Raw genomic sequence first — 15,795 nt, 5'->3', positions numbered from 1 at the left:
CGAACGCAACGTATATCTCAGTACTTTGGGGAATCAATTTCAAACACTTTAAGTTCAACACGCATCATAACACAATTTCAAAATTTAACAATGTAATGTCACAATTAAATTTTTCTTCTTCTCTAAAATGTGGCAAATTTGACTTCACGATACAGTAAAACGGATGGTTTAAGAGTTGTGGCTCGGTAATTGTTGTACATAGACGGTGAACAAAAACATAATGAAACAAACATGGTTATTGAAGATACGCTCAATCGTCACAAGGATTCATAAATCAACTAAAGGTTACCATATTAAATGAAATGGATAATGGATAATATTTGTGTGGTTAGTAGTAAGTTTAGTGGGACAACATCAAAATGGGTCGGTGAAAACGAAATTTCCTTCGGGCAAAACTGTGCCAACAGTCCATGTGGTTTGCTAAAATTGTGCTAACAATACCTGGAATATTTTTCTAGCCCTAGCAGTCCAAGTGGTTTGTAGGTTTGTTGTTGACACTCCTAGACACTAACGTCTGTAAAATCTAACGTTAGATACTTAGATGGCAACATGTGTTGTTCACGTGGGGTAATTTTTGTCTATTCTTTATAGTTCCTGTTATAATATATCGACTTACCTATATTTATATCCACGACTCCATCCTTAATTTAGGTTACAAAATTCTCACACAGTTTCACTAATGCATAACTCTAATTGAAGAAAATGAATTGTTTTTCCAAAGACGAGCTCTACTTCAAACATCTTGTACATTTAGAAACCCAGGTCGCCGATTTTAGAGGTGGTTCAAATAAGGTACGTAAGACTATTGCTAATTATGAACCGTAATAATTATTACACCCAGCACCTTGTGTCCTAGTTGTACAACCAACACCTTGTGTTGGATGGGGGTTGGAGGTCTCAAGTTCGAGTCCCCTCCCTTAAAACATTCTGGGGTATTTACCCGATTTATGGAGTGACCCTATGGAGGTTTTACCGACCAGTATTCCAGGATTTCAACTCGCTTCGCCTGCTCCTTGAGATGGTTTTTGAGGATCGGGTCCCTGAAATGCGTTTCAGGTTTCTGTCCAAAAGCGCGTGTGTGTAAAAAATGATCGGCTGGATGGGTCATTTCCCTGTCAGTGATTCCAAATACTTACATTAAAAAAAGAACTATTACATATATCTTTCATTATTCTCGTAAAACGTAATACCATTCATCAGTTTCATATATATTGTAATCGATATCAGAGAACAATGATTAACCGTTAATATCTTTGATATATATCTTATACGTCTTTGAATCATCATTTCAAATAGTGTATAAGTTGTTAAACATCGTAAAGTTTGAATATCAATTCTTGATCGTTAGGGTTTTCAGCGTAATAAGAAATTAATGGAACTGAAAGGTCAGTGTTTTCGAATTGGATGTAACAGTGATAATATTTGTAATACGTAATATGTGGTTTGCATTGAAAAAGAATGAAATAACCTCACGTGATCAACATATAATCCTTCTGGACATTAAACGTTAATGTTTATGACTGTCGTCAACGAAACAACAAACTACTGAGACTCAAAGGGCAAGGAAAGTACTTTTAAGGACCGTTGGCACAATCAAACCATAACTGTTGGCACAATTTTTGTCATTATATCATATAGTGTCGTTTGTACGACTTTATTTTCTCCTCTTCCATAATTACCTTCCACCTACTCATAAAATAGCCGTTATTCATTCTACACCCTTCTTATCTCATTCCCCTTTATATATACACACACACCCCTCATAACTCCACCATCATTGCAAGTTTTAATATTACTTCTTCCTAAACTTTTTCTCAAATAAAAGATAAATAAAACATGTCGAAAGAAGTGCCGGAGCAAGGTTCATTCTCCTCCAAAGACTACCATGATCCACCACCGGCGCCGTTGATTGACCCGGCAGAGTTAACCAAGTGGTCGTTTTATAGAGCTGTTATTGCTGAATTTGTTGCAACACTTTTGTTCCTCTATGTAACTGTTTTAACTGTTATTGGCTACAAAAGTACTACTGACCCTGCCCTTAACACAGACCAGTGTGGCGGTGTTGGTCTTCTTGGTATTGCTTGGGCTTTTGGTGGCATGATCTTTGTTCTTGTTTACTGCACTGCCGGTATTTCTGGTATGTTCTATTCCTTTTTTTTTTCTAATTTTTATTTTGTGAAATTCGGAGTTTATTAAAATAACCAAATAATAATTAAAAAAAATTGAGGTTGATAAAATTTCGATTTCAGCCGAGCTTAAACGAGTGTGAATTTGATTATATTTTGAAGCTTTTTTAGTACTCCGTATTTAGTCTACTAACTCGAACTACTTATAAATAAAAAATGCTACTGTATTATTTAAAATAAAATATTAAAAAAAAATATATTAACACGTAAGTATATAGTAGTGATTACTACTCAATAATCTATATAGTCAAGTTTGAGTTTGTTAAAAATTTAAACGAGTTTAAGCGACCAAGCTTGATGCTATTATTTTTATTTGACTACTAAAATATGCAAAATACTAATTCTTTTGAATAAAAAAATTTGGACTGGGGGAATTTATATTTCCAAACATGTTTTTGATAGATGCACAAAAATTCACTAAACTAATGCAAATTTTTCATCAGGTGGTCACATAAACCCAGCGGTGACATTTGGTTTGTTTCTGGCTCGAAAAGTTTCACTGATCCGGGCGTTTATGTACATGGTGGCTCAGTGTTTAGGAGCCATTTGTGGTGTGGGTTTAGTGAAGGCTCTCAATAAACATCTTTACAACCACAACGGTGGAGGAGCCAACTCACTTGCTGACGGCTACAATAAAGGCACCGGTCTCGGTGCTGAGATCATCGGAACTTTTGTTCTTGTTTACACCGTTTTCTCTGCAACCGACCCCAAAAGGAGTGCACGTGACTCTCATGTTCCCGTACGGTTTATTTTTTAAGTTTGTGTAGTATAGGTGCAATATAACATTTTAACGTGTCGAAAAAAATTATTTAAAAATTAAATTGATTTTGTTTATTTATGGTTTTTTGTTATTTTTATTGTGTGGTTAGGTTTTGGCACCACTTCCTATTGGGTTCGCTGTGTTCATGGTTCACCTTGCTACTATTCCGATCACTGGCACCGGTATTAACCCGGCTCGTAGTTTTGGAGCTGCAGTTATCTTTAACAGCGAGAAAGTGTGGGATGATCAGGTATATTTAAGTTTACGTAAATCTAAATAATGTGTTTAATCAAATCTTTTTTTCTTTTTTTTTTTTTTTTTTTTTTGTTAAAGAGAAAACTCTACGATTAACGAGCACATCCTCTCATAAAAGGTAATACATCGATAATCAAAGTCCTCGAGACCTGGTAGCGGGTGATAACATACTTTTAATATTTTTAATTTTTGGCAAAAAAAACTAGAGTATATTAATAAAACAATTTTTCACAAAAACATGAAAAATTGGAGTTACACCCAAATAAAGTCAGGACTTACTTAAAAAATAATTTTGAACAACTTAACTATATAGCGATAAAACACATGAAAAGTGATTTTTTTTTCTTCTACTAACTAATACTACTACAGATTTGTATATGCATTTTTTGTGTATATATATATTTTGAAATGATATGGAAAACATGTATATTTCGTGTAAGATTTAATTTGGTTAAATGAGAAAGGAACAAAATAATATTGTTACTCTATTATTGGTGGTTTTATTACTCTAAAGGTAAAAAAGCCAGGTACAATGTTATCAAATTATGTATTGATGAGTTGTAAGTAATGAAAGAGACAATACAAGCAAACAAATTTTGCTCTAAATGAAGAATAGGCATATGTTAATATGAATAGCGTTGAAATTAGTTGTAATTTATGGATTAGAGCTTGTACATTGTTCTGAAATCGTTTATTTTTGGTTTGGCAGTGGATATTCTGGGTGGGACCATTTATTGGAGCAGCAATTGCGGCTTTTTACCACCAATTCATATTGAGAGCTGGTGCAGTTAAAGCTCTAGGATCATTCAGAAGCAGCACCCATGTTTAAGAATTAAGATTATCCAATTATTGTATTTTCTTTAAAAACCAAAAATTTGAGAAAACTAAGTAATATTTATGTTTTAGCACTCGAAATTCAAGTAAGGTACAATCGTTGGAAATTTATGAGAGCAAATTTCGTCTTGTTTCATCTTTTCTATATTACGGAGTAATAATTTTCATATCTTTAACAAACAATTAAATTCAAGTATATGACATTAGTGACAGCAAAAACTCTTACTTGAGGTCATTTTGGTTGCAAGTGGGTTTATGCGGGTTTTTTTCAAATGGTTTTTATACTTTTGGTTGTTTGATGTAACAATTGGTTGATTCAAGGTAGGTGTTCATCGTTGGATAGACGTCTTCTAGTTCTCGGTTGTGTTGGTAATTTTATAATTAGGCTTTTGTTGTGTTGTTGGTCTTCGTTTAATTAATTTTCACATGATAGGTTTGTCGGATTTCTCTTCATGTTGTGATGCTTGTAGTTTTCTTTGTCGAAATTTGCCGTTTCTTTTTAACCATTATAGCCCTTTCTTTGCTTGATGCTACTCTTCTCTTATGTTTGTTCACAAGAGGTCAATACCCGGCTTTGCCTCAGTCGGGAAGATGTCAATACCTGACTTTGCCTAGCTGGGTGAAGTACACTGTATGATTTTGTTTTGATGTTGGCGGGTTGTGGCTTTAGCTTCATCGGTTTGATAGTAATTACGTGTGATCTCCTAGTTGATTTTAGTTGGTGGTTTGCAGTGGTAGTTTATACGATAGATTTGACATCTACTGTTCGATTTAGGAACTTCATTTGTGTTTGGTTGACGAATTATTGGTTTTTGGGGGATGGGGGTGTTTCAGACTCCGCGCACATATACTGCATTTTCTGGTTTTGCTTCATTAATTATTTGTGTGGCGGTTTCTTAGTACCCATCTCCGGAGTTCCTTCCCACATCTCGCTGCATCACCACCTGCTCGGATGAGTCGTTAGTAACTGGACCCAGTTTTCTTTAGCACCTAGTTGTGATTCCCATTTTCTGATGCTCGACAATTTTGATTCCTTCTTCAAAGTATTCATAAATCCCTTGATCTGTTTTGTCCTTGAAATGTCTCTCTCTCGAGATTATGGGCAGAGTTGGTTGTCATTGATGCGATCATATTTGTTGCGTGTTTGGTGGATTGGGTCATGGCTTTTCATTTGTCTTTTGTGCATGGTGTTTTGCCCCTTCGTTCGTGTGAATGCATTCGGTGGGTTAGAACTTTCTGTCGGGTGAACTTAACTTTTTAAGGGGTACAAAGGAGTTAAGCGGAATATGTTTTTTCATGTGTCTTTTGTGCAGGGTGTTTTGCCCAGTGAATGCATTCGGTGGGTTAGAACTTTCTGTCGGGTGAACTTAACTTTTTAAGGGGTACAAAGGAGTTAAGCGGAATATGTCTTGCAACGAGGTACATTACGCAATGGCTCATTCATTATTGGAGGAACAAACTTGTCCACAATCCCCTCTGATAAGGCGTAGAGTAATCTTAATCGAGGATATAATGGTCATGGTTCGCGTATTTTCTCATCTTTGGCAATGTAGAATTCCAAATTGGCGAGGAAGAATAGAAGCTCAATCCAAACACAATGGTGGTATTACTACCTTTACTAAAAGGTAAAAGTGATTAACGGTAACTTTATATTTATGGGTTGTATATTTTATTTTCTACAGAATAATTAAAAGCAATGTTGCTCAGGTGGTTTGTCTATTTGTGAGTTGGTTGCCCAGGGTTTGAATCCCGATCTCTCTTCCTTTTTTTTCTTTCTTCCTTTTGTTTTAGAAATTAACTAGTGTAGTAACCCTTGCGTTGCGCCGGGTCTGTAAACGTTTAATTATGCAAACTGATTAGTAGGACTTGTGTGGGCTTTTGATTGCAGTGAACGTTTAATTTTGCAAACTGATTAGTAGGACATGTTTTAATCACAACAATAACACAGACTACGTTATAACATACATGAAGTATTAGAAGTTAATAGTGTATTCACCCTTGCGTTGCGCCGGGTTTGTGACTGGATAGTGGGTTTTCGTTTGCAGCAAACATGACATGTACAGATAGTTGTTAAGTTACGAATACAATCATTACATAATGTTAATTGTGATGCTAAATAGTTGACCTATATGGTGTAAAATTTAAACTTCCTCGACAACCTAAATGTCACGACCCGGAAAATTTCGACTAATTTTAAACCAAACTCTCGATACGATATTATATCTTTGACACGATAAGCAAAGTCTGTTAGGTAGAGTCTCAAAAATTTTGAACTGTTGCATATATTCAATTGACCTTCGATCATTCTCGACGATTCACGAACAACTAATTGTAAATAGATATGTGTGTATATATATATATATATAAATAATAATTGGAAATATAAATTGAAATATTATATGAGGTAATTGTTAGAATTAATAAGGTAGAATAAAATAATATATAAAACATATCTATACATATAAATGAAATATATTGAATATATATATATATATATATATAATTTCGGATTTATCTTTGTAAGCGACAATAATGCTTAATTGTCATTCGATCAATATGAAAAGTTGAATTCAAACCTATATGATTTTAAAATAAACGGTGATCCGAAAATGAGTTCTATAAATTTTGGGTTTATTAAAAATGTATTTAGGACCTAGTTATATAATTTTAACACTTTTTATATTTTACCCATAAGTGAGAGGGACAGTTGATGTAATTTTTATTTAATAGTTAATGATTGAATTTTATACCAAAATGACCAAAATAATTAAAGATAATTACTATAAAAATATGGGATTTTTCTAAAGACTTTTTATCCGCCATTGATTCACAACGAAGTATGAGATCTAGCCCGTGAAACGAATTAACTCAATAATATCGGCGGCTACACTATGCATAACAAGGGATTACTGTGTTTTCTGTTTTCAATTCATTTCACCCATATTTATAGTTTATGTATAGTAGTGTATATCTATACATTAAACTTTTCTCTCTCTCTACAATGAATCCTTTCAACTTTCAAGAACATCAAACCTTCAACCAAAACAGAAATCAAACAAAAAATCATTCAAATTTCTTTCCAACTTTCCCAAATTCAATCCCCATCAAACAACAATCTCCTTTCCACCATCATCGCCAACTCCCTGTTTTCTCAAAAAAACCGACTATTTTTTTGGGTGGTTTGTCTAAATATACCAACCAAGATTCCATTTTCAACCTTTTCAATGATTTTGGCACAATTAAAGGGATTTCTTGGAAGCAAGATCGTTCGTTTGCCTTCGTGATATTTGAGAAGGTAATTCAAGCAAACAAAGCTATTTTCACCATGAATGGCAAGGTAATTAACAATAGAACTCTTTATGTTAGTTATGCTAAAAAATATTTGAATACCCCTTTTAAACCTACTGTTCAACACCCTGGTAATCATTCTGCTCATAACTCAAATCGGTTCCATCAACCCAATAATATCAGTAAGATCATTCTTGAACCCAATATAGAAACTGGTAACAACCTACCTTTAACCGCCCTTATCATCGACAAAGACCCCATCGATGCCTTTAAATTATTCAAGTGGTTAAAAAGTAGGTTCATTTCCATTGTTTCGATCTCTGCTTGGGGACCTTTTGGTTACATAGTGCAATGTAGTGATTCTGAAAGTTTCAAAAGAATGAACATGGGGCCTACTTTGAATGATCTAAATTTCTTAGAAGTAATTCCAACGTCTAAAAGGCAAAACAAATTCTCTAGGATCACGAAATTGAGAATAGAAGGGATCCCCTTTGATTGTGTCTCACCTAACAGCACCGACGATGTAGCCAATTCTTATGGTAGAGTCATACACATTGATAGTAATTCTTATAATCTCAAAAGAACCGACATGTTACTCGCATTGATTGAGGTCAGTGATCCGGGTCCAATCAGGGGTTACTCTAAGGCTACAGTAGCAAACTCTGTTTGTAATCTTTGGGTTGAGGAGTAATGCATTGAGGACCCTATCGTGATCATCAATGATGATACTATTAATGAATATAATGAGGGTCTTCGCTTGTTTATGCAATCTATGGAAAATAACTCTCCTGAAAAAAGTGTTATAAGTGTTCCGGTGATAGAAAATAAACCGGACCCAGTGACTGCCGATCAATTGGAAGAAGGTGAACTTGTTATAGACGTTACAGGTGAGAAGGGTGATTCAAAATTTAAAACCCCTACTAACCTCGATAATATAATAGAGCCATCCTTTATACACTTCTCAATGGAAAAAGTCAAAAAGGCAGTTGTGTTTGAGAAAGAGAAAGCTGCACAAGAGATAAGGAAATCTTTATTTTCTCCAAAAAGCACACATAAAGTACATGTTTCAGAGGCCGAAAATACGCCTGTCACTTCTAACCAACCCTCACCCAAACACCTTCCTTTTAACTTGAACAAAAAAGACTATCCTGCCCTTAGTCACCCACCCCCAAATTTCCAGTCCACTTCACCTCCTGTCTCATCCAAACAACATATTCCTTCTACCTCAGTTAACCCAATTCCCAAATTTATAGACACTTTTGCTTCCAAACTTAATTCGTCCACTGATTCTAACCAATGCATCGGCCCAGATTGCAAAGCATCTTGTGAAAAAATCAAAGCACGATGCATGATCAATCCTGGTATCTCTCCAATCAGTCAAGGCATGAACAATATCCCCATCTCCTCTGAAGTTAAATGGGTCGAGCAAGAACCCCTCAATCCCATCTCAGACCGGTTTGACACGGAAAGTGAAATCAACCACGTTGTGGGCCAAGTTTCAAAGCAAAAGAAAAGTAATTTAAATGGGTCCTTATTTAGGGCCAAAAAACTTTCCTTCAAAGAAGAGTTGGTCAATTTTGATGTCATTATGAGCAACATGGCGGATTATGAGATCAACGACAATCCCCAAAATCAATGAGGCTCGCCTCATGGAATACCCGGGGCCTCGGTAACAAATCAAGAGGTCGTATGGCGGGTGCTTTAGTTAATCTCTTTCAAGTAGAATTTCTAGCTATTCAAGAAACCATGGTCCAATCCGTTTCTCAACCCGTATTAAATGAAGTTTGGAGACATTATGCATTTGATGCGATTCAAGTGGGTGCCACGGGTCGGTCGGGTGGATTGGTGTCAATTTGGAGATCCGATTTTTTCTCTTTAATCAAGTGTTGGAAGACGAAATATTGGATTGCCACCATCATGAGGTATTTACCTTCTAACAACCTCATTCTTATTGTTAACGTGTATGCACCACAACAAGAACAAGCTAAAAAGATTGTTTGGTCCCAACTCACCATTGTGGCCCATAATTGGCCGGGGCCTTTATGTTATTTGGGCGATTTCAATGCGGTTGTTTCTCCGGATGAAAGACTACGCGAAATTATTGATTATCGTAGTATTGCTAACTTCAACAATTTTATCATAAACGCTAATCTAATTGATCAAGTTTTGGTTAATGATGACTTTACTTGGGAAGGGCCGTTAGGTAAGTTTTCTAGAATCGATTGAGTGTTTATCAATGCTCAATGGGCTAACTTGTGGCCCGACGCCATCCTTCAAACGGGCCTTCCGGATCGATCCGATCACAAGCCTTTAATTTGGGGTAAAAATTTATGCTTTTGGGGACCTAAGCCTTTTAGATTTAATAACTCTTGGCTCTCATCTACTGGATTTTTAAGTATGTGTGATTCTTTTTGGTCAGTGGTTGGGCGGCGTTCGTTATAAGCAAGAATCTTAGACTGTTAAAATTCGATCTTAAAGCATGGTGTGTTACACAAAGATCACAACCCTCTGTTGATCTCAAGCAAGCAGAATCTGAAATCACTCGGCTAAAAACTTTGTTCAAACAGCGGGATCTTATCGATATAGAGATGAATGATCTGGTTTCCCTCAAAAAGTTAAAAAAGCAGTTGGCAATCAAGCTTGAATCTAAACATCGACTTCATTCTAGGCTTTTATGGCTTAAACTTGGTGACAAAAATTCAAGATTTTTTCACCTAGTTTCAGAAATCAAACAACAATCATCCTTTATTGCGGGAATGCAAATTAACAATAAGTGGGAAGAAGATCCGTCCATTGTTAAAGAGTTCGCAATTTCGTTTTATGATAATCTTTTTTCAAGAAGCAACAGTACGTGTTCTCTTTCTGATTCTGAATGGGCCTCGTTAAATTTGCACCATTTGTCGGCCCAGCAGCGTCTTGGTCTTGAATCTGTCTTCGAATCTAAAGAATTAGAAGGGGTTATTAGTGGCTTCGATGGCAATAAAACACCGGGTCCGGACGGTTTTACTTTGCAATTCTTTAAAAAATCATGGCATTTTTTAGAAGATAATATCATGGAAGTATTTGATCAATTTTATGTTAAACCTTCGTTCCCAAAAGGTTTCAATTCATCATTTATAGTGTTGATTCCTAAATCCAACCCGGCCAAGACGATAGATCAATTAAGACCCATTAGTCTCATTAATGCTACTTACAAGATTTTAGCCAAGACTCTTGCAAATCGCTTAAAGAATGTTATTCCCTCAATCATTAGCGAAAACCAAAATGGGCTTGTTCCTTCTAGACTTTTGATAGATGGAGTGATGGTCGTCAATGAAGTGGTACACATGGCTAAGAAAAAAAAGAATCCAATTATTCTTTTGAAAATCGATTTTTCAAAAGCCTACGATTGTGTATCGCATGAGTTCTTATTCATTGTTCTTGAGAAGTTAGGATTTGGTGCTAAGTTCATTTCTTGGATTAAAACATGCATCTCAAACATCAACTTTTCGGTTCTTTTGAATGGCTCTCCCTCCCGTGAAGGTGTTATGAATCGTGGTTTGAGACAAGGTGATCATTTGTCTTCCTTCTTGTTTATCATTGTCGCGGAAGTTCTTAGCAAGCTTCTTTCTTTAGACTTATCTAATGGGTCTTTGAGTGGTTGCCACTTCGGTAACGGGCAAAAAATTAATCACTCGCAATTTGCGAACGACACCATCATTTTTGCTCATCCTTCCGTCCAAGAATTAAATCGCATCAAGTATGTTTTGTACCTTTTTTACAAACTTTCCGGTCTTCAAATGAATGCAATAAAAACAACCATGTGTGGTATTCATGTTTCAAGGGATGACATGATGTCTTTCTCGGCCATTTTTGATTGTAAAGTTGGCGTTTTTCCCTTGGAATACTTGGGCATTCCTATCGGCTTCAATAGAGATAGAATTGCTATGTGGAATCCTATTCTCCTAAAGTTTAAGAAAAAACTAGCGGGTTGGAAAGGAAGGTGTCACTCTTTCGGAGGGCACCTTGTTATGGTTAACGCGGTTATATCCAACCTCCCTATTCATTACATGTCAATTTACAAAGCTCCCGTTTCTATATTAAAACAACTCGAGAGATATCGTAGGAATTTTCTTTGGGGTGGAGATTGTCTCAAAAAGAAAACTTACCTTGTTAAATGGGAGTCGGTGTGCTTACCGAAAGATATGGGGGGTTTGGGTATTACTCCTTTACGGTTAAAAAATGTCGCCTTACTTGCAAAGTGGTGGTCAAAATTAAATTCTAGCAAGCTCTCTCTTTGGAAATCCATTGTAGTCTCGTCTTTTGGTCCTTCGTTTCGGGGAAAAGTTATGAACGACGTTTCTTCCTTACGTTTATCACTTCTTTCCCCTATTTGGAGGGACTTGATCAATTTGCATAAAGACGAATTTTCAAAAAGCATTGTGGGTTCCAATATTTGGAAATGGAAGGTTGGGAATGGGGCGTGTATTCTCTTTTGGTATGACTCTTGGGCCAACGGGCATACGTTGAAGGATGACTTTCTCTCCCTTTTTCTCATTTGCTCCGATCACCTGCTCACTGTTAACCAGGCACGATGGCCCTCTGATTGTGACCAGCCTCATGTTGAATGGGTTTTACATTTCAACAGAACACTTGACTCTTATGAGTGTGCTAAATGGATTGAGCTAAAATCTTTCCTCTCTGCCTTTTCTTTTAATGACAATGTCCCGGATCGTATTTTATGGAATGACAATGCGTGTGAATCTTTTTTGGTTGCGGATGCCGTACGTATTATTATTCAAACCGGGTCCAATATTGCTCCGGTTTGGCCCAAAGTCATTTGGAACAATAACGTGCCCTCCAAAGTCATGCTTTTCCATTGGTTGACGATAAAGAAGAGCATCCCGGTACGTGTCGTTTTAGCTAATAGACATATTCTTCCTTCCAATATTTCAAAATTGTGTGTATGGTGCATGCTTGAAGAAGAAACGATTGAACATCTCCTTCTCCATTGCAATTGGTCTTTTAAAATTTGGGCCGAGTTGTTCCGGTGGTGGAATATTAGGTGGGTCATTCCAAGCTCGATTGAAGAATTTTTGTTCGATTGGTATTACGGTATGGGAATCAATGCCTCCAAGTTTTGGAAGATGATTGGTCCCGCAACATTATGGGCCATTTGGATCGCTCAGAACGATATCATCTTCAACGGGAAGTTCACTTGTCGTTCGGTCATAGTGCGCAACATAAAGCTCAAAGTCTTCCTATGGGCTTCCAATCTCAAGTTTTGTCACGGCTTGCAATCCTACGTTTGGGAGCAAAATCCCTTTTTATTATGCCTTTAATTTATGTATTTCTTTCAATGTTTTGTAATCGTGCAGTGCTCCATCTTTGTAACTTATGTTTAGGTCTTCATTGCTTTGATGAAGTCCTTTACTTTTTATTATTGCATTATAAATCTTCGCCTTAAAAAAAATGTATATTATATTATTTATCCATCTATAATTACAAATATCGCCACCTTGACAAATCCACTTGTTTCAATTCTTTTGCCCGTGAAGGTGAATTATCATTTATTGTCACTGTTTTACTTTTGTTTTCTATCTTTAAATATAAATTATATATATACCTATACATAACAGATAGATTGATACAACCATCACTTTGTTATTTTTTTTTCTCTCTTGTGAACTATCATCTTCTTCATTACCTTCCTCTCGTTCTCTCTCTTATTTGTAACCAAGAACCACCATGGTGACACACCATCTTCAAATCGACACCATTCAGCCACCTTAACCGAAAACCAACTTTAGATCACCATCATCTTTGTTACATGCTTCTGCTAAGTGGGTTCTTGTTAACCAAGAAGCACCATCACAAAATACTCACGATCAACCCATGACCGCCACTCTACAACTCAAACCCGTCACCACCAAATACCACCATCGAGCTAGCTTAAACCGAAGCCCAAACACCAACTTCATTATTTGAAGTGTAACTCACGCGTTAATTAACTTTTTCTGTTTGCATACAACCGAACCTATTTGGGTTATAATGCTCGACCACCTTTACACAACCACCCACGAACACCACACTCACTACCTTGAACCCACCATAAATTGCAACCACTTACGGTTCATAACCACCAAAAATCCATCGAGCACCATATTATTACCACTATCTTTGATCATAATTTTCTTGTTTTAAAACCACCACCACTTCCATTAAACTCTTGAACCAACATAAAAATTTCCATTTAAACTACTGTTATGCTACTCGAATGTCTTCTGTTTTTCTGTTTCCTCGACAACCACAAACAGTCACCAGTTAGACCCATTTAGTTAATGTTTTTGTTCATCTACTACTTGTATTGTTGCTGCTCGAACCTTTTCTGTTTTCTTTCAAACTACCACATAAAACCAAACCGAAATCTGCAGCTGCTATATTCGATCCTTGCTTCTATTTCTGTTTGTTGGCGAGACCCAAAAACCAACCCAAAAACCTATCAAATCCATGCTTTATGCAGACAATCTTTAAAGATATACTTCACTCCACTTACCTTTATATTTTAGTGGGTTACAAATAGTTTAGTCAATAAAGAAAGGTGTAGTAGGTAATGCAAGTGTAAAGGAATGGGCCCATAAATAAACGGGAATTGTTGCTTAATACACGCATCATTTTGAATCATGGTGGGGAGGTGATAATGTTAAATTAATAGAGTGAAGTGATTATAGAAGGATAGGTGAAGACAGGAAAGACAAGATGATGTTACTGGAACCTTTTATCTTCTATAAATTTTGACTTCTACTTCTTAAAAATACCTGGATACCGAATACTTTCTTTTTACATCGTTGGGCCAGGTTCTTATTCATGTTTTGCTAGATTGGGCCGTGAAGCTTTCAGTTGGTTGTTGGGCCAACTAGTCTGTGTTGTAACGGGCTGCTATGGAATTCTTGAAACAACATAGGCCACGATTTGCAATCTATGAATTTATGATTTCTTAATCGACGCCAACACACAATTATACAATGTTTAAACCACGTAGATAATCAGGTTGGGAGGCAATGGTAGTAAAGAATACATGATAAGGATAGTTTTAAGGTTTATGATGTATGATGATGATAGATAGAAACGATGACAATGAATGACATAAGGCGATGATAATGATATCATAGATCGGTTATGATGATATTGATGATGATGTAACATGAGATGATAGTTATGATGACGGTTAGAATAAGATTGATGATGAAGTGATTTCGAATGATGATAATATTACGATAAGGGTATGATTATGATTATGACGATTAAGATGATCGCGATGATGATAATCTAGTGGAGACGACTATGAAACCGTGTTGATGAAATGTGATGATCTTTAATAATGATGATGATCGATCAAATGATAGTGATTATAGATGATGATGATGTATAGAAGTGGGTTAGTATTTAGATGAAGATAGTAAAAATCGAGTTAAAAGTAATAAAGTAATAATAATTTCAGAAAGAAACAAGATGGAGTAATGGTTAAGGATATTATCGGGACGTCGCCAGTTCAAACCCGGACTTGGGCATTTTTTTTAAAAGGGCTACTTCTATGAGGTAGTATTACTATTACCATTATTATTATTATTATTATATCATTATTAGGAATATAAATATTATTATTATCATTAATTAAAATTATCATTTTATTTAGAATTAACATTAGAAGTAAAAATCATTATTCTGGCATATTATCATTATTATCACTAAAAATATCATTTAAAAATTTACATATTTATTATAAGTATTATCATATTTACTATTATTATTTTTATATTATCATAACAAATAAACATTTCTATGAATATACATATTATAAGATAATAATATAGTTATGTATGAAAACATTAAGAGATTGTAGTACGTAATATATATAAAAATAAATATATTCAAACTAATAACTAATATAACTTGAAATTTAGTTGTTCGATTACAAGTATATGTGTTAATATATATACTTGATATAGGTTCGTGAATCCGAGGTCAACCCTATACTTGTTTGATGACGTCATATGTATTTTTACTACAAAATACAGTATGGTGAGTTTCATTTGCTCCCTTTTTAATTGCTTTTGCAATATATATTTTTGGGCTGAGAATACATGCACTGTTTTTTTATAAATGTTTACGAAATAGACACTAGTACTTAAAAATATATTCTACGTTGAGTTGTACCACTGGCATATTTCCCTGTAACTTGGTAAGTACTATTTACATGGGTATTGTAAACGCGAATCCTGTTGATAGATCTATCGGGCCTGACAACCCCAACCGGACTGGACGACCAGTATTCAACGGTTGCACAGTACTTCGTTTCGTTACTACACTTAGTACAGTGTAGGGAGATTTCATAATAAAGGGAATATGCGACGTTGATTAAATGTTAAGTATGGTTACCAAGTGCTCAACCACTTAGAATGCTTTACATACACTTGCGAGTGTATTATGTTT

At 35.5% G+C, this 15,795-nt stretch overlaps 2 protein-coding genes across 2 annotated transcripts; both read left to right on the top strand.

Annotated features, from left to right (window-relative positions):
- Nucleotides 1-1,760: 1,760 nt before the first annotated feature.
- LOC139861923 (probable aquaporin PIP2-5) lies at nucleotides 1,761-4,171 on the top strand. Its single transcript, XM_071850445.1, has 4 exons — nucleotides 1,761-2,137; nucleotides 2,630-2,925; nucleotides 3,056-3,196; nucleotides 3,911-4,171. The coding sequence occupies exons 1-4, from the start codon at nucleotides 1,837-1,839 to the stop codon at nucleotides 4,028-4,030; spliced, it is 858 nt and encodes a 285-aa protein (XP_071706546.1). The 5' UTR covers nucleotides 1,761-1,836; the 3' UTR covers nucleotides 4,031-4,171.
- A 4,787-nt stretch (nucleotides 4,172-8,958) lies between these two features.
- On the top strand, nucleotides 8,959-12,644 carry LOC139863352 (uncharacterized). The gene is made up of 2 exons (XM_071851989.1): nucleotides 8,959-9,521; nucleotides 9,743-12,644. The coding sequence occupies exons 1-2, from the start codon at nucleotides 8,959-8,961 to the stop codon at nucleotides 12,642-12,644; spliced, it is 3,465 nt and encodes a 1,154-aa protein (XP_071708090.1).
- The last annotated feature ends 3,151 nt before the right edge of the window (nucleotides 12,645-15,795 follow it).

This window comes from Rutidosis leptorrhynchoides, chromosome 8 (genome assembly GCF_046630445.1).
Source record: "Rutidosis leptorrhynchoides isolate AG116_Rl617_1_P2 chromosome 8, CSIRO_AGI_Rlap_v1, whole genome shotgun sequence".
Taxonomy (NCBI): Eukaryota; Viridiplantae; Streptophyta; class Magnoliopsida; order Asterales; family Asteraceae; genus Rutidosis; species Rutidosis leptorrhynchoides.
This window is presented reverse-complemented; position numbering and strand designations above follow the sequence as displayed.